This window comes from Trichosurus vulpecula, chromosome 2 (assembly GCF_011100635.1).
Source record: "Trichosurus vulpecula isolate mTriVul1 chromosome 2, mTriVul1.pri, whole genome shotgun sequence".
NCBI lineage: Eukaryota > Metazoa > Chordata > Mammalia > Diprotodontia > Phalangeridae > Trichosurus > Trichosurus vulpecula.
In genome coordinates, this window is record NC_050574.1 from 38,285,389 (window position 1) to 38,307,271 (window position 21,883).

At 47.1% G+C, this 21,883-nt stretch overlaps 1 protein-coding gene across 2 annotated transcripts in view; it reads right to left on the reverse strand.

Moving 5' to 3' along the window:
• Positions 1–2,644: 2,644 nt before the first annotated feature.
• SAE1 (SUMO1 activating enzyme subunit 1) overlaps positions 2,645–21,883 on the reverse strand; it is a 62,947-nt gene continuing 43,708 nt past the window's right edge. For both annotated transcript variants that reach the window (XM_036744754.1, XM_036744755.1), the window contains exons 7-9: positions 8,922–9,066; positions 5,681–5,750; positions 2,645–3,676 (exon numbers count right to left, since the gene is read on the reverse strand). In XM_036744754.1, coding sequence (XP_036600649.1) covers positions 3,584–3,676; positions 5,681–5,750; positions 8,922–9,066 — 308 coding nt within the window. In that variant the 3' untranslated portion in view covers positions 2,645–3,583. The remainder of the gene's footprint in view (positions 3,677–5,680; positions 5,751–8,921; positions 9,067–21,883) is intronic.

A 21,883-nucleotide genomic window follows, 5' to 3' on the forward strand; every position in this document is an offset into this window, starting at 1 on the left:
TTACTACTGCTAGCTAGCTAGCAGTCATATAGAGCTTTAGCTTTGCCAAGTACCTAACAGGAGTGACTTCAACTGCTTTGGCCACCCACCCAGGGAGGGAGGGGGTGTTATCTTCCTTGTATAGAGGTGGTCACTTGCCCAGGGCCACATGCCCAATACTCTGAGGCAGGATTCCAAATTCAGTGGTCCAGTGCCCAAACAACCTTCCTGTCATGTGACCCATACCTCATGTGTGCCAGCTTCCATTAGAGAACCTGTCCTAAGGCTCCTTCCAGTCAGGACACCCTGTGATTCCAAGTGTTTCGGTCCCCTCTTTTGGAATTCCCAGTTTCTCTGGCAGAGGGGTTGGTTCCTATCTCATGCAGACCACGGCTGGGGTGTGACCCTGGATACAAATACACCCCATTGGGTTGTTTTGAGGCAGGTGCTGTTGTGCTCTTCAGCCTCCAAACAGAACTGTGCTCCAATTCCCTACTGTTCTGTCCACCAATACAACAGAAAACAGGAGATGAGGCGAGGGCCCCTTCCTACAGTGGTTCATGTTGGGGCACCAACTTTCAAAAAAGAAACTCGACCTGTGATTTCATCCAGACAGGCAGCTCTCTCTCTCAAGGCAGACTGGCACCTCAGACCTACATGGTCTGAGAGCTGCCTGAGGTTGTACAGAGTTGTACATCCAGTGTGTCAAATGGTAGGACCAGAACCTAGGCCTTACTGATTCAGCACCCCACTAAAACAAAAGCTACAATTTTGTTCAGCTGTGTCTGACTCACTGTGACCCTGTTTGAGGTTTTCTTTGGCAGAGATACTGGAGTGGTTTGCCATTTCCCTCTCCAGGTCATTTTACAGATGATGATAATGAGGCAAAAAAGGGGTTTAGTGACTTGCACAGGGTCACACAGCTAGTATCTGAGGCCACATTTGAACTCAGGTCTTCCCAACTTCTATGCATTGTGCCACCCAGCTAGCCAACAACTTTGGATCATACCTAAATTTAACCAAGTGAAGGATGCTGCTGGGGGGCAGATCCAACAGGCCCCACCAATGAAAAAGCATTCGCTTCCCTGGCTTGAGGATGGGCCTCTTCTGGGGTCAAACGGGGTAACTATTTTCCAGGTGGCAGAGAGGTAGCTGGAGCATTCCAAATGCTCAGGAACACTGCCCAATAGGCAGACTTCACAGAATCACTCTGGCCTACTTTTCTACCTGTTGTCAGGTTTAAATGTGAAGGCAAAAGCCTAATGCTAAATTTGGTGCTTTTAAGTGAACCCAAGGCTACTAACATCTACTCTGTGATATCCTTTGTATTGGGAGTCAGCACCAATCCTCCCCCTCCTCCAACACTTAGACCCCAGCTACTACCCTATTCCTCTGGAGCAGATTCCTTAATTAGAGCTGCTTACAAGAGGAGTGAACCAATCTTCAACTAGAGGCCTGCTTGAAAACAACTGGATGCTGCCGGGGTTCCTTCCTCCTCTGACCTGGCTCCCTCTCATAACCAAAGCCATGCACGTGGGGGCGGGGTCCTCGAGATCCTTCTGGAGAGTCTTAGAGATCAAAATCATTCCCATGATAATACTAATGTCTTAATTCCCAATGGCAAATATCTACAGTTAAAACTCACGTAAACCAAAGCTTTTTAAGGGTGGGGGGGAAGCACTACCACAATTTTTGAGTGTAAAGGGTGTCGGTCCTGAGACCCAAAAGTTTAAGAGCCACTGGTTTGATGATCTTTGAAGAAGCCATCAGACCCAAAGGACTTCACACAGCCTCGCTTCACTCAGCTTTGAGGAAAGGCATGATGGGAGAATGCTTACACATCATGCAGCACAAGTGGTAAGAGGGCTTGTTCTTTAGTGAGAGCACCAAGCTTCCCAGCCTGACCCTCCTGATGACCTGTGTGACCAGAGACAGGCCCACCCACCAGCAAACCTGGGCAGACTTGGCTTCCTTCCCTGAGAAAGGAGGGAACTGGCTCGGATGATCTCTAAGGTCCCTTTCTAAAGGCTCAAGCTATGATTCAGTGGGAGCAAGTGCCTTCTAAGAATCCACAATCGGCTGAAGGTTAGCACCTAGCCCATTAAGCAAACACAGCAGGTATTGAGTGTTGGTTGAACTGAATTCTCCCATGCAGGCTCGAGGGGGAGCAGATGCTGGTGAAGGGAAAGCCTGCAGCCAGGGCAGACTCTGCCTCCCCGACAACAGAGGCAGCCAATAGAGCCTTCTCCCTGGGAAGGTACAGCCCCACACCCGGCAGAGACCGAGTGGGGGAACTGAGCTGACTCCAGCCAATCCTTGCACAAGAACACAGCCTCCTATCAACAGTTCCTCCGTGTTCCGAACTTCTCTTTCTCTCGGCCATCATTAAGTGGCATTATTTAGCAGATGACAGTTTCTTCCCCCATGAGACTCTGGGGCACTGCACCACTCAAATCCCGACCCCTTTCCCTGTCTCTACATTCTCCTGTGAAACTCTCAGCCCTTCTTGTAATCCCCTGGAATGTGGTGAGAATCCAAGGCCAAGGATGGAAAGGAACCTCAGGCTGCCAGAGACAAGAGTGCTCCTTTAGGATCCAAGGAGCACTGTCAGGAAACTATGCCTTTCTCTAAAAAGATTTCCAGCAGGAAAAGAAAGACAAACCCAGAAGCAACCAACTTTATTTTATTATGTTTTTCAGAATCCAGGAAAATATAGAAAACATGTAAAACACAACAGCTGCCATTCTAAGACGGCCAAAAGAAAGCATTATTAAAAAAAAAACATCCCCCCTGCCATAAAAATGCAAGAAACTCCTGTCTAAAGAGGCCATGTGAATGATTCTGCCAGATTACAGAATACTGCCTTCAGTAGCAGGCACTGGGCTGGCCTTTCTAAGGGGTGACTTTTAAATTCAAAGATTTTCCTCAAAATGCCTGCAATTGTTAGTCAGTCACAATGATTAAAGGGCTGAAATCCCTTTAGGAAGCCAAAGAGTAGAGTGATGTCCTACTCACTGGGTGACTAACTCTTAAGAGAAACCAGGAATAAGCCCCAATTCAAATTGGACTCTAACAAAGGGATTCTAAAATGAAATGCCAAGTCCTGTGCCAGGCCTTGGCACCCTCCCTTCCCGTGCCCCGCCCAAGGGCACCTGCCTAAATCCGGAACCTTTGTTCACCCTGGCCCAGCCTTATTCCCCACCAGAAGTCAGAGTGCTCTGGCCATGACTTTGGGGCATGGTGGGGGGGAGGGAGAGAGGAGAGGGTGGTGAGAAGCTCCCAGGAAGGACCATCCTGCCCTTCCCAGAGGAGCATCCCAAGGAATATAACAAAGGAAGAAAGCCTAGTTGGGATGGGCCTGGGAGGATGGCTGGGGTCAGTGCCCTCTGCCCAGGGAGGACAAACGTGGGCTGGATTCATGCTGAGATGCTAACAGTCAATCTCCAATCCCCTTGCATCGACCAGCATCTGTTAATGACTGCAAGCAGCACACCTGCTGAATCCCAATGTTACAGGCTCTTCTCTTTGGGGCACTGGGGTGGGGGCTGCGCCTGGACTTCCACGGCAGGCTGCAGGTCATCATCCAGGGGCCCAAGGCTTGCTTTTATTTTGGACCAAGGCATTCAACGATCCCATTTCCCTTAATGCCATCGAAAAAGAAGAAATTGTTGTGAGGAGGGTCCCTCTGAGACAGGGCCTGAGGAGGGAGTCAGAAAAACAATTTCCATTTTACTATTTAGAAGAGACAGATGACCAAAGTGGGCAGGGACTAGGTCAGCTTCCGCTCTGCATGAGGAGGTCAAGGGCCTTCCACAGGTAAACTGGCCATCTCTTTACTCAGAAAGCCTGCTGGGCTCAGGGACACAACACGGACTGGAGCTGGAAAAATTCCAGGGAGGCACATTTGGCAAGTTTTTAACAACTCCAATGGTAGGAAGTGAGTTTCCCATCTCTGGACATATTCAAGTGGCTTTCTCAGAGATGCCGGAGACAGAGCTCGTCTCAAGGTAGACATTAAACCAATGGGCCGGCCGTCATCCTTTAGGTGAGTGTGTGTGAAGGGGTATCTTGTGTATGTGGGAGGGATGGGGGGAGAGCAGCATCCTTTGGCAGATTCCTGCACCCTAGTTCGGGCAGTGCAGATAGCAAGGAAGGGACAATGCCTTGGAGAACAGTAGGAAAGGGCCCTAGGAGGGAGTCAATGAGATCTAGCTGTGACCTCTACCACTAAGTTGTTTCTGAATCTGTGTTGCCTGTAGAGAGACCCAGTTGGACTAGAATGTGTCTACATTCCTGTCCAGCTCTGACACTTCAGGGCTCTCTGAGCCCAAGAGGGGCCCACTTAAGGCCCACCCTCCCACTCTGACTGGCCAGAAAAACACCTCACAGAGCACTCCCCAGGGCTCCTCTCTCCAGAGGCCTACTGGAGACCCTGAGCTGTCAAGGAGGGTGGCGGGGGGGGGGGGGGTTTGCGGTGTAACTCAGGAAATGGGCTTGGTACGATGGGGGCAGGGACAATCAGGGACAGCTCCACAAGATACCAGACTGAGGGGGCAAGAGGTAAAGAGGTCCTCTGGTTTGCGGATGGGGCAAGAAGGGATTCCAAACACACCCCGGGCCAAGAATGCGGAGTACTCTGGCCATCTGGGGTAAACAGAAACAGGACTCGAGCCGACAGCTGCTGGGGCAGGCAGGAGGGGCCAATGAGGAGATAGGCACCAGATGCAGAGACACCATCATGTATAGAGGGGACAAGAGCACCACTTTGGGCAAAAAATGGAAAACCTGACGAAGGGCAGATTTCCAAAAATGCCTATGCAGTGTATGGAAGAGAGCCATCACTGCCAGGCTCCTGAAGCCTTGGTCAGCCAGGGCCAGAGGGGCCTGGCCTCAACAGGATGGCAAAGATGGGTGGCCCTTACCACTTGAGCACATGCACTTTTCTATCCTCTCCATCCTCTTCACTCCTGCACATCATCTTTCTCTCCCGCCCATGAAATCTTAAGAGTATGGAGAGGGACAGTTCCCATGTCCTGGCAAGACCAAGGGGTATAGTCTGGGGTGCCACAGTTTAGGAAAGCCAATGACAAGATGGACCATATGCCAGGAGGGCACAAGATGAGCAGTAGTAACACAAAATTTCAGTAAAGGATGGGGGATGCAGGGAGCATAGATGAGATAGAGATAAGGCAAAGGAAAATGAACGCCTCTGGTGAATACTGAACAAAGAAGCTTAAAAATAAGCATGAAAAAGGAAATTTAATTCGGGGCATCCAGGATTCCAAAAATATTAGCTGTCATTGGTGAATCTGGAATCCTGGATGCGCTGAAATGTTATACACGTACACACATTTAGTCATTTGCCACTATCAACAGTCATGTGAGAAGTGTTATTATCAATGTGTAATTTTTTTCTTCTGAAGAAGAAATGAATGAATCCATGAGTGGGCCCAAGAAAAGCCACCAGGAGGAACTTGTTTTGGGTCCCACCCAGTTCTTTTTCTCTGCCGCCCTTTTCATCACATAAAAATGACTCTGGTACAGGCTGAAGACACTGGTACCATGCATATAAAGGCCAAAGGAGGTCAAAACAGAGAGTTGCAGTGGACATTAGGGGTGACCCAAGGAAGCATTCATTTCTCTTTGAGCTAGATGAATACATTAATGTTTTTTAAGCAGCCCATTCCCAGATACTAATTACCTTGACAACTTCCTGTCCCAACACTCCGCCAACAACTGCACAAACTGGAGCCATCTCGGAGAAGCAGCAGCTAAAGGAGAGGGAAAACAAAAGGGTGGTAAGGAAGAGGGATGCCAGGGGCTCCTTACACGGCTCAGCCCTTGGCTCCCCTCTCAAGAGGTCAGCCTCTGATCACACATCTAACAGTGAAGAGCCAATCCGATCCAAGCGCTAGGAGACACTTGGGGAAGACTGGGAAACTTCTGGATTTCCTTCACAACTTATATCTTTAAAACAAACAAACAAACAAACAACTCAAATGTTCTCTCTCCCTCTCCCCCTCCTCTAATCCCACCCCTGTAGGTCTCAGATGTTTCAATGCCCTGGTCACATTCTCCACATTCTCCTCAGTGCAGGGTCAGGAGCACATTCTATATGCTCCTCATGGACAAATGCCAGGGTACAGGCCTGTGCTAACATGTAGGAAGGGTTTGCATGGGGGCTGAAATGAAGATATGAACACAGGAAACTGGCCTTCCTGCCTACACAAAAATGAGTGCCTGGGATCAGAAGCAGCTCCCTTCCTCAGAGCACTGGGAACCCCCATGGCAACTATCTCTTCCAACAACATCCCAGGAACTGGGGGCTCTACCAGCCCTGACCATGAGGAATGTTATCAAGTTCCCAACAGTTTTTAAGTCAGTGATGAAATCTTATCAAAGGTAAAATTCACTAGGGCAAGAAAATAGAGAAAACACCCCCTTCTCAGCTCAAGTCCTTTGTCTATGCCCAGGGGCAGAGCAATGGAACGCAAGCAGCCAGGTCCAAGCCCTTGGTCCAGGCCGTCTCACCTCAACTTTAAGAGGCTACATGGCATCTCTTAAAGAGAAAGGGGCTAAAATCGCCAGTATACAAGATAACCAACAAAGTAAGTCAAAAGGAATGGGAGGTGACAAAGAAACAAGAGGCAACTCATCTCATTATCTGCCACTTGGGCATGCAAGAATGGTACCTCCAGCCTTTTCAAGTCCCTGGTACATCAACTCAGGCTATTCATTACCTTTGAGAACACAACTAAATAACTTGGAAACAGGCTAAGGGCCCCGAGCCCATTTCTGGCTCCTTCCCCTGCACCCTACCTGTCCACTCCCTTATCCTTCTCAGGAAAAAGAAGAAAAGTGGAGGAGAAGGGGAGAGGAAGAGGGAGAGAAAGAGAGAAAAGAGAGAGAAAGAGAGACTCCTGAAGACTGTGCCTCATCAACTGGACAAGCCTTCGCTTCCGCTACTATATGTCAGGGTAAGGGTGTCCATCTGTAGGATATCTGCAAGGACATTTTTCTTGCTAATGGCTTCTTACGGTGTCGCTCTGATGAGGGGCCAGGAGTGTGAATTCTGCCTTAGCACCTGTCCTCACTTGGTGCCAATTCTCCCTGTGGCAGGGCAGGGAAGGCCCTTCTAGAGCACAGCAGGCACTCCCTGAGGGCTGATGGGGCTCAACAATTCATCTTCCTGCATGTAGCCTGATGAGCTGCTTGGAACACAGAGAGGCTGGGCCAGGGAAGGCAGGGACTCTGTCAATCACACCATTCACAAAACCTTCCCAACTTGGGAGGACCTAACACCAAAAAAATCTAATCTTTTGGTTTTTCACACTTTTAATTATTTTTCTAAATATACTCCCTCTCACTGCAAACCATTTCCTCCCTTCCCCTGGTCCTGATCCTGACCAGTGATTCCATTAGCCTTGAGAACCATCCTTTGGGACAGGCTCCCTGCTCTCCTCAGAGGCCTTTAAGAGCTGCCTGGAGCAATGACAGGTTATATGACTTGCTCAGGGTCACCCAGTCAGGATGGGCCAGAGGCCACACTGCCCTCTCCTCAGGATGAGCCACTGAAGGACTGAAAAATGGGAAATCATTCAGCTCTTTTGCTAGGTGTATAATCTCTATGATGGGTCCAAGCTGCAGGCCTGTCAAAGGTTCTTCTCAAGATTATTTGAAATTTCAAACGACAAAGAATCCTGCCGTGAGGATCCAGAGACCTGGAGAGTGGCTGTATCCCTGCTGTTGCTGAGGTGAATCACCTTGGAACAATCTTCTCTCTCCTTCAGGCCAGTCTCCTCAACATAAAGCCAGGAACTTCTACAAAAAGGCTGTCAAAGGCCTCTTTTTGCATGATTTTTATGGCAAATTTCTTAGAGCAACATAGTAGAGAATGCATTGTCTGGCCTGCGCTCCTAATTAGTAGGACGACTTCAGCTAAGTCTCTTCCTCTCATGGGAATCTGTTTATTTGTGAAATGATGGGGAAAGGGGTGGGGGCAGGGAGTACTTCCTAAGTTCCTTTTTTTCATATCCAAAAATTCTCTAATTCTAATCATTCCCCATGGATTTTATTTCCTTCTAAGGCAGTGGTTCTAAGGGAACAAATTGCTTCAAGGCCACTGCTGGTCCCAAGGCTGACCTGCAATGACAGGACACCCTGAGGTCTGGAGGTCCCCATCAGAGAGAAGGGAGAGGGAACTCCTCAAGTACATCCATGGACGCTGCCACACCCTCACAAGAACCAAGGGAGAGAGAGTGGAGGAGGGAAAGCATGGAAAGCCAAGCTCGCCCTCTTCTTCTCCGTGTCACTCCCTGTGCCTAGAACACAACCTTGTCCAATTAAACATAAAATAAGGAGAACAAAGCTGAGAATGGGGTTTGGTCAAAGCCTGTCAGCTTCATGAATTTTCTTTCTCTGAATAAAAACTGGTCCATGGGCCACAGTTCCTCCAAATCTAGAACCCCGCACACAGGTAATACCTCTGCTTGTCCACTAGTGGGCAGGCGCCTCAATTATAGTTGGGTTGGATGTTTTCCAGGATACCTCCCACAGATCATGTATTGTTCAGTCCAAATGAGGTACAAATCTGGAATTAAATTCATTTTACTTGCCTTATGCTAAATTCTGTATATATTTTAATCTACACTATGAGTACATATTGGTTCTCCTGATAGAGTATCAGTTCCTGGAGGGCAGAAATTGTTTCATTTCTGTGTATGTGTCTTCAGCACTAGCACAGTGCCTGGCACACAATCGCTGCTTCGTAAATGCTTGATGGCCGGTGGGTGCAGTGGAAAGCGTTCTGGTTGGAATCAGGAGCCCTAACATTAATGGGACTTTGGGTAAGTCGGCATCTTCTCCCACCTCACAGGATGCTGGGAGTTATGTAGGCTGGGGCCTGAGAGTTCTGAGGGACAGGAGGTGTTGGAGAGACCCACCTGACAAAGTCATCAGGAAGTAGATCAGGGTTCACCCCCAGGGACTCCAGCAGGTCATTTCGGATCTGAAGCAACAACTCAGAATCCTCACCATAAGTATCCGACTGAGGGTCCCTCCCTTTATCTGTTCGGAATTTCAGGAGCACTAAGGAAAAAAAAGAGACACAATAAACCTTTTCAACACAGAGTTTTGATTTGTTAACTCAAGAAATGTTTCCTGTACTATGCTCAAAAGACTATAGGTCTGTATCCCAAAGAGATCATATAAAGGCAAAAGGACCCACGTGAACAAAAATATTTACAGCAGCTCTTTTTGTAGTGGCAAAGAATTAGAAATTGAAGGGATACCCATCAACTGGGGAATGCCTGAACAAGTTGTGCTATATGAATGTAATGGAATACTACTGTTTTATAAGAAATGATGAGCAGGCAGACTTCAGAAAAACCCAGACTTACATGAACTGATGCTGAGTGAAGAGAGCAGAACCAGGAGAACACTGTACATAGTTAACAGCCACGGTAACTTTGATAGACTTAGCTCTTCTCAGCAATGCAATGATCTAAGACCATTCCAAAAGACTCATGATAGAAAATGCTGTCCACATCCAGAAAAGAACTATGGAGTCTGAATGCAGATGGAAGCAGACTATTCTCTTTTTTTTTGTTTCTTCTTTCTCATGGTTTTTCCCCTTTGGTTCTAATTCTTCTTTACCACATGACCAATGTGGAAATATTTTTAATATGATTGTACATGTACAGCCTCTATCAGACTGCATACTGTCTTGGGGAGGGAGGAGTGGAGGGAAGAGAAAAAAATCTAGAACTCAAAATCTTATAGAAGTGAATGCTGAAAACAAGTAAATCAATAAAATTATATTAAAAAAAAAATAAATATTTCCCAAGTGCCTACTACTTGCTTAAGACTGTCCTAGGTGAACTGGAGAAGCCAAGAGGAATGAGATATGGAGCTACACTGGCCTCCCTGCTGCTCCTCCAACAATACACCTCCCCGCACCCCCCCAATCCTCTTCTTCTTTAGTCAGTCAGTCAGCACTGGAACAAGGGCCAGGCACTGCATTAAGGACCATAGGGACAAAGAAAGGCAGCTCGGTCTAATGGGAGAGACAATACACCATCAACTATGTACAAAGAAGATACAGACAAGATAAACTGGAGCTTATCAAACAGGGGGAGGCACTAGAATTAACCTTGGATTCCCTTGAGATTCAGCTAAAATCCCACCTTTTCAAGAAGCCTTTCTTGGTCCTCTTAATGCTAGTATCTTCCCTCTGAGAGCTTCTCCAATTTATCACACACACACTCTGATGTTTTCATGTTGTCTGCCCCATTGGATTACAAGATTCTTGAGGGCAGGGCCTGGTTTTGCTTTTCTCTGAATCCCTGAAGCTTAGCATAGCACCTGTACATTTTTGTTGTTGTTCAGTCATTTCACTCGTGTCTGACTCTTTATGACCTCATCTGGGATTTTCTTGGCAGATATTGGAGTGGTCTGCCATTTTACAGATGAGGAAACTGAGGCAAACAGGGTTAAGTGACTTGCCCACGGCCGTAGCTAGGAAGTATCTGAGGCTTGATTTGAACCAGGTCTTCCTGACTCCAGGTCTGGCACTTTCATCCAATGCACCACCTAGCTGCCCAAACCTGGCACGTAGCAGGTTCTTAATAAATGCTTGTTAACTTGAAATAAAGGCACATGTACAGTAATCACCACTTAGAGAAAAATAAACCAAACCCCAGAACGAGGAGGTTCTGAGGAGCTGGGAAGACTGTGTGTACCATGCCCACAAAAACCCGTCCTGTGTTTTCACTGTAGCATAAAAACTCCTTTGAGATAGCTGCAGATGGGAGCGAGCGGAGCCAAGATGGCAGCTGGAAAGCAGGGACTTGCTTAGGCTCTCCCCCAGGTCCCTCCAAACACCTGTAAAAAATGGCTCTGAACAATTTCTAGAGCTGCAGAGCCCACAAAACAACAGAGGGAAACAGGGCTCCAGCCCAGGAGAGCCTGGATAGTCGCTGGGAAGGGTCTATCGCATGGAGCTGGGAGTGGAGCAGAGCACAACCCAGTGTGGGCTGCGCCAGGACCAACCAGACTGGGAGACAGGCGGGACAGGCTGTAGGGACCTGAATCATTGAGCTGTGGCAGTTACCAGACTTCTCAACCCACAAACGCCAAAGACAAGAAACAGAGCAGGTTAGTGGGAAAAACTGCTGAATCAGAGTGAAAGGAGTACGTGGTTGGCCACAGCCCCAGGGGCATGGAAGTGGTGCAGCTCTGGGGCTGCTTCCAGAGCTTCAGCTGCAGTTGCTTCTGGCCCCAGGGCCACCCGGTGGGAGGAATTAAGCGGTGGATCAGAGCAGGAGTGCAGAGCCTGCTGGGATCTGGGTCGTGGTCCGGGTTGGCAGTTCTTAGGGGAGGAGGAGCACTGGTGTGGCAGAGCTTGCTGTGTAGAAGTAGTTCTGAAAACAGCAGCGCAGCCCCTAAAGCTTGGGAAAAAAGTACTCTCTACTTTACAAGCAGTCACAGCTTGACAAAAAGGTCAAAAGTTAAGCAGTTGGCTGGGAGCATGAACAAGAAGCGAAAACGGACTCAGATTCAGACTCAGACTTTGGAATTTTTTTTTTGGTGACAAAGAAGATCAAAGCATACAACCACAAGAAGTCAACAAAGTCAGAGAGCCTACATCAAAAGCCTCCAAGAAAAATATGAATTGCTCTCAGGCCATGGAAGAGCTCAAAAAGGATTTGGAAAAGCAAGTAAGAGAAGTAGAGGAAAAATTGGGAAGAGAAATGAGAGTAATGCAAGAAAACCATGAAAAACAAGTCAATGACTTGCTAAAGGAGACCCCCCAAAATACTGAAGAAAACAACACCTTTAAAAATAGACTAACTCAAATGGCAAAAGAGCTCCAAAAAGCCAATGAGGAGAAGAATGCCTTGAAAGGCAGAATTAGCCAAATGGAAAAGGAGGTCCAAAAGACCACTGAAGAAAATACTACCTTAAAAATTAGATTGGAGCAAGTGGAAGCTAGTCACTTTATGAGAAATCAAGATAAGATAAAACAGAACCAAAGGAATGAAAAAAAAAAAAAGGAAGACAATGAGACACCTGCAGATAGATGTGATTTCATCATTCAATACCAGAGAAGATAGTCAGGATAGGGAAAAGAAGGCTGATCAGCTGGTGGCTGAAGGGCTGGTGATAAGTATCCTCTACCTTATCAGTGGCAGGTCAGAAATAGTGACAGAGGAGAGGAAACCCAGTCTGCCATGTACCCTAGGTGGTTCAGGACAAGTCAGCCCAAGAGGGATGAGAAACTCAGGAATGAAATTCTGAAGACATAAAGAAAAACGATTCTAATGAGGAGAAAAAAGGGAGTTTGTCTGGAGTGACTGATAGGTACACAGGGAACTCATTAACCCAGGCTAAAGACCCCTCAGAAGAAAGAGGATAGGTAATAGAGGATGAATACAAAAACAGGGCCCAATCCTGTAAAGAAGAGTGCCAGGAATTCTAAAGCTTGGAATGAGCTGAGGCACATGAGGAAAGTCCAGGACAAGAAATAAGATTCTTTAAGATACGCAAAAAAGGAGTAAATCAAGGGATCAGAGGGCTGCCTGGGGTGGATGGAACGATGATAAACCACAACAAAGAGAAATCGGATCTGCTCAATTACTATTTTACATCTGTTTTCTCCACCAAGGAGAATAAGAGAAAAAAAATTGCTAATGAGGAATTGATACTCAAAGAGTGAATAAAGCACCTAGCTGCCCTTGATGCATGGCCCAAATGAACTATATATTTTTGGATACTGAAAGAATGAGCAGGTGTGAACACTAAACCATGCCAGGGATATCTGAAAAATCGGGAGAGATACCATGGGCTAGAGAGTCTACAAACTAGAAGCCAGTGAGCATGCCCTCTTTTCAGGTGAAAATTTCAGCATGGATCACTAAGCTCCACCAGGTCAGTCTTTTCTATAAGAGTAAGCTGGTCTATCAAGTCTACAGAGTTTAGCAAAGCATTTGATCTCATAGTACACATGTGGAAAAGGTGGACAGATGTGGACTAGATGGTAATTCAATTAGATTAATTCGGAACTGGCTGAATGGCCAGACTCCAAGAGTGGTTGTTACTAGGCAGTGCCCTGGGGATCTGAGCTCGGCCCTGCGCTGTTTAACATTTTTATCGATGACTTGGATAGAGGCCAGAGGCGTGCTAATCAAATCTGAGGATGACAAGAAGCAGGGAGAGATAGCTAACACACCCACGATGACAGTGAGGATCCACAAAGGTTGTGGCAGGCTACGGCATTAAGCTGAATTTGTTAAGATGAAATATCATTAAGGAGAAGTGTAAAGTTTTACCCTTGGGCTACCCAGAAATCTGCTCCCCAAGTACAGGGGAGACCCAGTTAAGCATTATCTGTCTGAAAAGCTGGAGGGTCTTAGTAAGCTCTGTGAGTCAGCAGTGAGGCCACTCTGAGGTCCCAACCTCCATGGCTCCTAAGAACCCTAGGAGCTGATGGTCCTCACCTCCTTGGCCTCTAGCCTTGGTCACGCCAATCTGGAGGGCTGCATTTAGTTTGGGCACTACCATTTAAGGAGGGCAATGGTGAAGCAGGAGAGTGATCAGGTTGGCTGAGGGCCTGGACATCCAACGGCAGATGAACAGAATGAAGGAATGAGAATGTTTTTCTTTGTAGAGACTCAATAAATGTATTTGGATGGCTTCCACCCAGAGAGGGACTAGGTTCCAAAGGGCAGAACCAGGAACAATATATAGAAGTTTCAAAAGAAGTTTGAGGTCAGGAAACCTTCCTAAAAATTCAAGCTGCTCATGAATAGGCTGCTGTAGGAGGTAAGGTGGGTTAGTTACTTCACTCCTTGGAGGTCTTTCAAAGGAGACGAGATGAGCACCTGTCAGTGGTCATCAGATACGGTATAGTACGTTATTTCAGATATGGCTTGGACCCTTATAATGCTAAACTCTGTGACTGCGTACCAATGCCTGGTGCCATTGCCAGAATGACCCACTCTGCAACCACTCTTTTTAATTTAAGTCTCTGGACTTCTGTGCTTCCTGTCTTACTAAATTTTGAAACCTATTAGCTTTATAAAAAAAGGACTCTCCTCCTCCCATCTATATAGCTCCTGCCCTCCCCACCCCAAGGATCATTTTTGGACCAGGTTAAGTCCTGCCAAAATATATTCCCCCAAAGGTGCCTGGCAAGGACATGGAGAGAATTCCTTTGTCAGTCAGTCAATAAACATCTATTGTGAACTATATGCCAGGCACTGTGCTCAGAGTCTTTGTTGCAAATCTGGGCTTGTTCCTGCTGACACCAACCAACATGAGCTGTGCCTTCAATAGTCCTATCGATGACAGTCATAGGCTTGGACTTGGCTTTTGATCATCCTAACTTTTCATTCACCACCAGCTAGTGTACACGTTTGCTTTTCCCTTACCTCTCATAGTTAACCATTTACCAAATCCTGTCAATGCAACGTGCTCAGCTATCACTCCATCACAGGCCCTCATTCCCATTCACCTGTCTTAGATGGGCTCCCAATGTGCCCCCCACCCCAATCACTGCCAGAATTATCTCTCCTGTGTGCAGAGCTGAACAGATTCCCAGGCCTCTACTCCAAAACCATCACTAGTACTCCATGATTTACTAACTCCAAATCCTATGCCCACAATTTAGTAGCTGGGCTACTCTCTGCTACCTGAAGAGCAACATATTTTCCATCCCTGGGCCTGTTCTTCATTCCCTATGCTGGAAATGTCATTTCTCCTCCTGTGTGCCTACTCATCACTTATTTGTTTGTTATTACCTACCCACCTTTTAAATTTCAACTCCAAAGGCCATACCTTCCAGGAGACCTTCCCTGATCCCCCCCAAACAGTAAGGACACTTGCTTTATTTATAACTGTCTCTATGTGACAGTCAGGCTCAAGATGCTCCTTGGAAGTTCAGCATGACAGTCCTATAGCAAAGCCTGAAGTCACCAAAAGGAGCTGATTAGTCTCCCTGACCCAAATGAACTCTCAGAGGACAAAGCTTCTCGACCCCCTTCATACACAGGAAACACCAAATCAGAATGAATAAGCACTTATCACCAGGACTTAAGAGTGGAAAGTAACCAAAGACATGCCCTAAGCCAACCTACCATTTGACAGATGAGGAAAAGGAGACCCACAGAGGGGAGTGAATTGTCCAAGGCCATACAGGTCCTAAGGGACAGAACCTGAGTTCAGATCTGAGACTCCAAGTCCTATGGTCTTCCTATCACATACCCTGATGCCTATCCAGTTGGCCCTGCATCTTCTCCTCTCCTCCTTCACCTTGTAAGCAGCGGGCAGCACCTCGTAATTTGGGGAAAGAGCAGAGGCCTTGCACACTGTCTGGGCACCTTCCTCCCCATTCTACTTGCTCAAAACCTCCTGACCTCTCCCCTATTCTCTCCTTCTCTGTTCGTTCCCCTTTACTTCTAGCCTGATCCCACTGTCTTCAGATTTCTCAGCAAGGCTGAACCACTCCTCACAAATCTTTGCTTTCTCAATGGGCACTGCTTCCTGTCTCTACACATGCAGCCTGGCCTCTTCCCTCCTAAAACAAACCAACCAACCAACCCCTCTCTCAAACTCCTACCCCATAGCTCTTCTCTCTTTCCTATCCCCCCACCCCAGGTTCTCTCTGCTCACTGCCTACACTTCCTCAGTTCTCATCCCTTAGAAATTGGGCTCCTGCCCCGCTCACTTACCTCAAGCAGCTCCCCGGTTACCAATGCTCTTACCACACCTCATGGCCCTTTCTCCTTCGTCCCTCCTGGCAGCCTTCACCCTGGGGCCCACCACCTCCTCTCTGCGGTTCCTGACACTTCTTGCTGATTCTTCTTGTCCCCCTCCATGGCTCTTCATCCATGTCCTATCATCTAAGGGTACTTGTACCTCAAGGTGGCTTTTTCTGTTCAGGGCTTGCTCTTGCCTCGTTTTTGCTCTTTACACCCTTTCTCCTGGTGACCAGATCAGTTCCTATGGGTCCAATTACCATCAGTGTGCAAATGACTCTAAAACCTTCACAGAGAGCCCTAGTCTATGCCCTGACTCCAGCCTGTCACAACCCACTCACTTGGCTATTTTCAAGTTCTGTAGATGTTTTGTAGACATCTCAACCTCAACATGTCCAAAATAAAACTTATCATCCCCCCCGCCCAGCCAAATCCATCCCTCTTCCAAATGCCCCTGTCCCTGCTGAGACCAGCGGCACCCCTCCTGTCACCCGGCTTTGCAACTCTGGACTCGTCCTTGACTTTTCGGTCATTCCCTTCTCTTCACCCGTACAGCCATCCCCTAGTTCAGAGCCTCATCACTATGTGCCTGGACTGTATACAGCAGGGTCTTCACTGGGGGCTCTGCCTCTGGTCTCGTCCCTCTCTAAGCCATTCTCCACATGGCTGCCAAGGTGACTCTGTCGTCCACCTTACTCAAACTCCAGCTGCTCCCTATTTCCTTTTCAGCCAAACTGGGCTGGATTTGGTTCCTCATAGAGCATTCTGCCTCTGGCCCTTGTACTTTTGCCCAAGGTGACCCCCAAACAGAGAATACCCTCCCTCCTCACCCCGTTCTTGGAATTCTCAAGCTCCTTCAAAGCTCAGTTCAAACACTGTCTCTATCCGGGAGGCATTTCCTGATTTCCCCTATCTTCTGAGATTCTCTTGCACATACTCACGCATACACATTGTTTCTCCCAACAGGATGCAAGCACAATGAGGGTAAGGGTGGTTTAATTTTTGTCTCTCCGGTGCCTGGCACCAGTAGATGAGTACCCACTCCATTTTTGCTGACTAACTGATGAGTGACTTTACGGTGCTGAAGAATTAGACATACAGGCCTCCCTTTTGTCCCCAAGCTGGTGCCATGCATCCTACTGTGAATGATAGGTAATATGAAAATTCATATGACTGTGTAGGGTGATGGAAGCCTCTTTTCTACCCCTAATGTTGTCTTACAATGAAGGCATCTGGAAATGTGGCCATGGCTCCAGAGCAGGAAAGGTTCTCTGGTCACATCTCCTCTTGGCTAGCAGTAATTCCTGTCAATCACTATAGAAAAGATTCTGTCACCAATGCCTGACTGCTTGGGTGTCAGGATGACCTCAGATCATATGGAAACTGGTGACTGCCATTCTTGTGGCAGAAAGTCAAGGACTGGGTTAGAGGGTGATGAAGTGGTTAAGTCCAGATGAGATGAGAGCCACTGATACTGTGTAGACCCTTCCCCTTCCTTAGTCCCACTCAGTAGAAACTAAGTTTGAGAAAGGTATGGGGAGGGGAGGGGGGAGGATGTAACTCCCTCACTCGCATAACTGGTCTGTCTGACTCTGACTCAGTTCTCTCCCCTTCCTAGTTCCTCATCCACAACAAAGTAATATTCTTAAAAAAGGTGTGATTGTGTCATTTCCTTGTTCAATAAACTCCAGCAGTTCTTTATTACTTCTAGGAACAGACACATATTATTTGGCATTTAATACACACCCCGCACCTCGGAAAATCAAAACATCCTACTGTCTCTTCAGAATCTTAATGCCTTCAGAGTATTAATAATAACAGCTAGTATTTCTATAGCACTTTAAGGTTTCCCAAGCGCTTTACAAATATCATCTCATTTCATCCTGCCAACCCTGGGTCATAGATGCAATTATATCTCTCTCTTTTGCAGATGACAAAATTGAGGTAAACAGTAGCTAACTGACTTGCTTAGGGTCACACAGCCAGAAAGTGTCTCAGGTAGGATTTGAACTTGGAGTTTCCTGACTCCAGGCCTAGCCCTCTATCCATTGCACCATGCAGCTCTCTACTGAGGGAGTTAAATAAGAAAAGCAGGTTGTGGGGATGGACTGGTTCTCTTCTGAAGGTTCTGCAGAGGAGAAAGAGAAGGGAGGGTAAATGGAATACACTTCATGTTGAAAGGAAGAAGGAGCCAGACCTTGCTGCTTCCCATAACTGAGAAGAGATGCAGAATACAGAACGTGCAGGAAGGGTTTGCAGAATAGGTATCAGATGGCCCTCACTCTTATCTGAAATAGACAAAAGATGGATGAACGCACAAAGTCTGGGGTGGCTAAGACATCAAACTCAGCAGGGAAACAATGATGGGGCAAGGTTAGAGACAGCATGACAAGGGAGAGGGAAGAGCTTTCTGATCTCTAAAGGAGGAGGAAAGGCCTCAAACCTCAGGCATGCCTTAGAAGCCTCTTAGACAACAGGCAAGGGCTGGACAAAGTGCTGATCCCAGTGACCTAGGGAACTGTTTCACACACTGCTGGGCAGGATGGCAGCAGCCCCAAACTTGGCCCATGTGCTGGAGAGCTTTTCGATCGGCTTCCTCACACTGCCTGCTGACCAGGTTGGCTGGCTGGTTTCCCCCCTCCTCCTTTCTCTCGTTTTTAATTGGGGAGGGAGGCTTGGTGAGGGTAAGGCCACAAAAAGAAGAGTATTTCAATATTTCTTAAGATGCCAAGAAGGTAAGAGCAGGAAGTTCAAAAAGCAGCACCGACTAGCACCACAGCTTTGAAAGTAAGGTACAGAATTTATGTGCTTTTTTTTTTTTTTAAAGCAAGAGATATAAAAGAGATTCATAGTGTCACTGAATTCTCTGTTGTGTTCTGCTGTATGTTTGGAAATGGTTTTTTTGGGTGTTCAAAATGAAGATGTTATTAAAAAAAAATGAAGATGTTATTTCTTAAATGACCCTTGCCCTTCCTGTTGTAGACATCCACATGTCCTTTGGGACAACCAAGCCATCATCTTCCTCCCACAATGCCTTCCATGTCCGGCCTCCTGCCTTTGCACCCAGGCATGGAATATCCTCCCTGACGGTGTTTCCCACACCACAAATTATCTTGTCTTTTTTATTTTTATATGTCCTTATTTACGTACATGTTGTCTCCCTGTATAGACTGGATGCTCTTTAAAGGCATTTCTGTCTTTGTATCCCCAGGTCCCATCTTGGTGCCTAGAACACAGCAGGTGCTTAATGAATGCCTGTGTGGCAATCTTCTCTACAAGAATTCATTCTGCCTAATCTTTGATCCTCAAGTAGGGAAATCAGATTGAGTTTGTTCTCATCCTGAAGCCTAAACTCTTAAGTTTGATCCAGAAGAAACTTCACTGTTCAAAGTGCTGAACTAACTTGGCTTCAGAAGTTTTAAATTATGAAAGCCCAGCTGAAGACTCCTCTTGGGAGATCCCCATGTGGACATTTTTACATGCTCGTTCTGGAGCTACAAATCCCAAGGAGCTTATTCTGTGTGCTGGCTCGGCCTTTCTAGGGAAGCCTGCAAGTCACAGAGACACCTTGGTCATTTAAGCAAAGAAGTGATTAGTTTAGTGGGTGGCAAAACCTGAGAGGTCAGGCAAAACTCAACCATCCTGAAGAGAAATGAGATCAGCGATAAGACAAGGATGTAACACAGCCAGCAGCTGGCTCTGATGTTTATCTGGGACCCCTGCCTGTTAGTGGTGCAGTCTGCTGAGATGATCCTAACTGGGCAGGCTGGCACCATACACATACCTCACTGACCACATCTGAAGTTATCTCAGGGCCTCTGGGAAAGAAGCCAGTCAGACCCCCTTATTTGTAGCAAAGCAAACAGAGCTATATTAACTCTTTTTGAGAGTCAGCACTTCAGTTAGAAAAAACAGGTCCACAGAGGGGAAAGAAATATGTGGCACTGACAGCTAGTAGCCTCAGAATTGCCACCAAAACGTGGCTGCATACTCCTCTTTCTCTCATACCATCCCCCTTCCCCTCATTATTCACTTTCCATTGGTTAACAGCTTTACTCTACTCTGGCCACTCACACAATACAAGACCGAGGGAGCTGTGCAGGAGGGGCTGGAGGGTCGTCTAGTGGGACAGCCAGAGAGATCTACCAGTCAAATAGAAGAGAATCTGAGAAGAAGGATATCCAAAACAGGAGAGAGAGAGTGAGAGTGAGGGAGAGAGAAAGAGAGAGACAGAGAGAGAGAGAGAAAGAGAGAGAGACAGACATACAGAGAGAGATGTGGGAGTTGATGGTTTTAAATGTTGCCCAGGTCAAAGAAGAGCACAAGGCCTGAGACACAATCCAGACAGCCTTGCCGTGTGTCCAGCACTGTGTTCTCTCAGGTCAGACAAGTGGATGTGGCCACAAGGCAATAGCTGGGTCAAAAGTGGAAAGAAAGGAACGGAATGGCAAGAGAGAAGGCCTACACACATCTTGGGAAAACTGTCTCCAAACATTTTGGTGACCTCTTTTATTAAAGTCCTATCTTCCATGATGCAAATCACCTGTTCCGCCTGTGGGCCTTGCATGGGGCTTTTCTCCCTTCACAGAGCCGATGACTTTGGGCTCTACAAAATGGCTCCCACTCCATCTGGTTTGTGCTCTTTACAAAAAACACTACCCTCCCCACCCCCATCAATGGGGAAAGTGCACACTTGCTGCATCTGCTACAAGAGGAAAAGTCAAAAACAAACTGAGGTGGCACGTGGCCTCGGCAGTACTTTCAGTACCGTCCCCATCGGTGTCTTCTGCTTCCAAAGAGCATCTTTTGTTCACAGTGAGAGTCCCAACAGGGTGCCCTTCATTCCAAGCAGCAGCTTTTCTCGGTCACAAGAAGCTCTGCCAGGAAGTGGGTTGAGGGGCGAGCTGGCCGGCTGATGGTGACCAGGCAGACAACACTGCTGACCCTCTCAGGCCTAGCACTTGAGCCGCACGTGACCACAATCCCTAGTGATCACGGGCAGCACACGACTCTCCCGTGACACCTTTGTCTGGTTAAGAAGCAGAGGCAAAAATTGCATCCCGAGCAGAAGCCTCGTTGGTCTGATGGCCCAGAGGCTAGAGGACTGAGATGCCAACCCCACCCCAGCTGTGAGCTAGCAGGCAACCAAGGCAGGTTTTCCCACGTGATGACTTTGTTGATAAAAAGATGTGAATGGCTGCCCATGATCATACTCTTTCCCCCTTCTCAGTGTGGCTGTGACTTCTTCCTTTCTGAATGACTGTGGTCTCACGGGGCTACTTGGTTTCTACATCAGCCAATCCCACAATGCCACAGATCTGTGATAAGGCTAGGGCAAAGATGCTGTTATTTTGAACAAAGTATTTTTAAACATCCTTGGTCACGATGGCTTCAGATCAACAAAGATTCAGCTGGTTCCATTCTTGGACCTTATTTCTCCAATCAGAACGGCAGTCCCCATCAAGCTCTGGACAGCCACATGCCTACTGTTATTTACACCCAACTACAGATTTCTAAATCTATACAAAGCTTCTGAAAGGTGAGTGAGAGCTAAAAATGCTTTGTGAAAAACTGCCAAAATAAATTGCGAGCTGGTGCTTAAGTCCAGAAAGTCAAGGCAGAAGGATCCAGAGCTTTAAGAGCTTTCCAGTGATTTAAGAGTCAGAAGAACCTTTACAGATCTTTGAGGTCAAGTTCATCACAAGTGACAGAGAAACAATCTGAGGCCCACAGAAGTCAAGGGATTTCCAAAAGGTTACAGAGAGAAAAAGTCAGACCAAGCCAGGACCTCTGAACCCAAATTTAATATCCTTCCACTAGATCTTGCTGCCTCCTTGGGTGATTTGACAATCTGCAGAAGGACAAGAGTCAAAGATGACTATGGTTTTTGAAAAAATGCCCCATAGAATGATACCCAATTATTGGCCCAAGAGGTAGCAAGTGGCAGCACTACACTGGTGAAGGGTGATTCAGGCTAGTGTTAGTTTGGTGATAATTAGAATGAGAATGATGTATTTTGAGTACAGCCATAAAACTGACTGAATGATTGATTTAAGGCTAAAAAGGGGACCTTGGAGACCAGACTGCCCTACCTGAAGATATCAACCACCTAGATGGGAGGGACAATCAAGCATGAAGAATCAATAAAA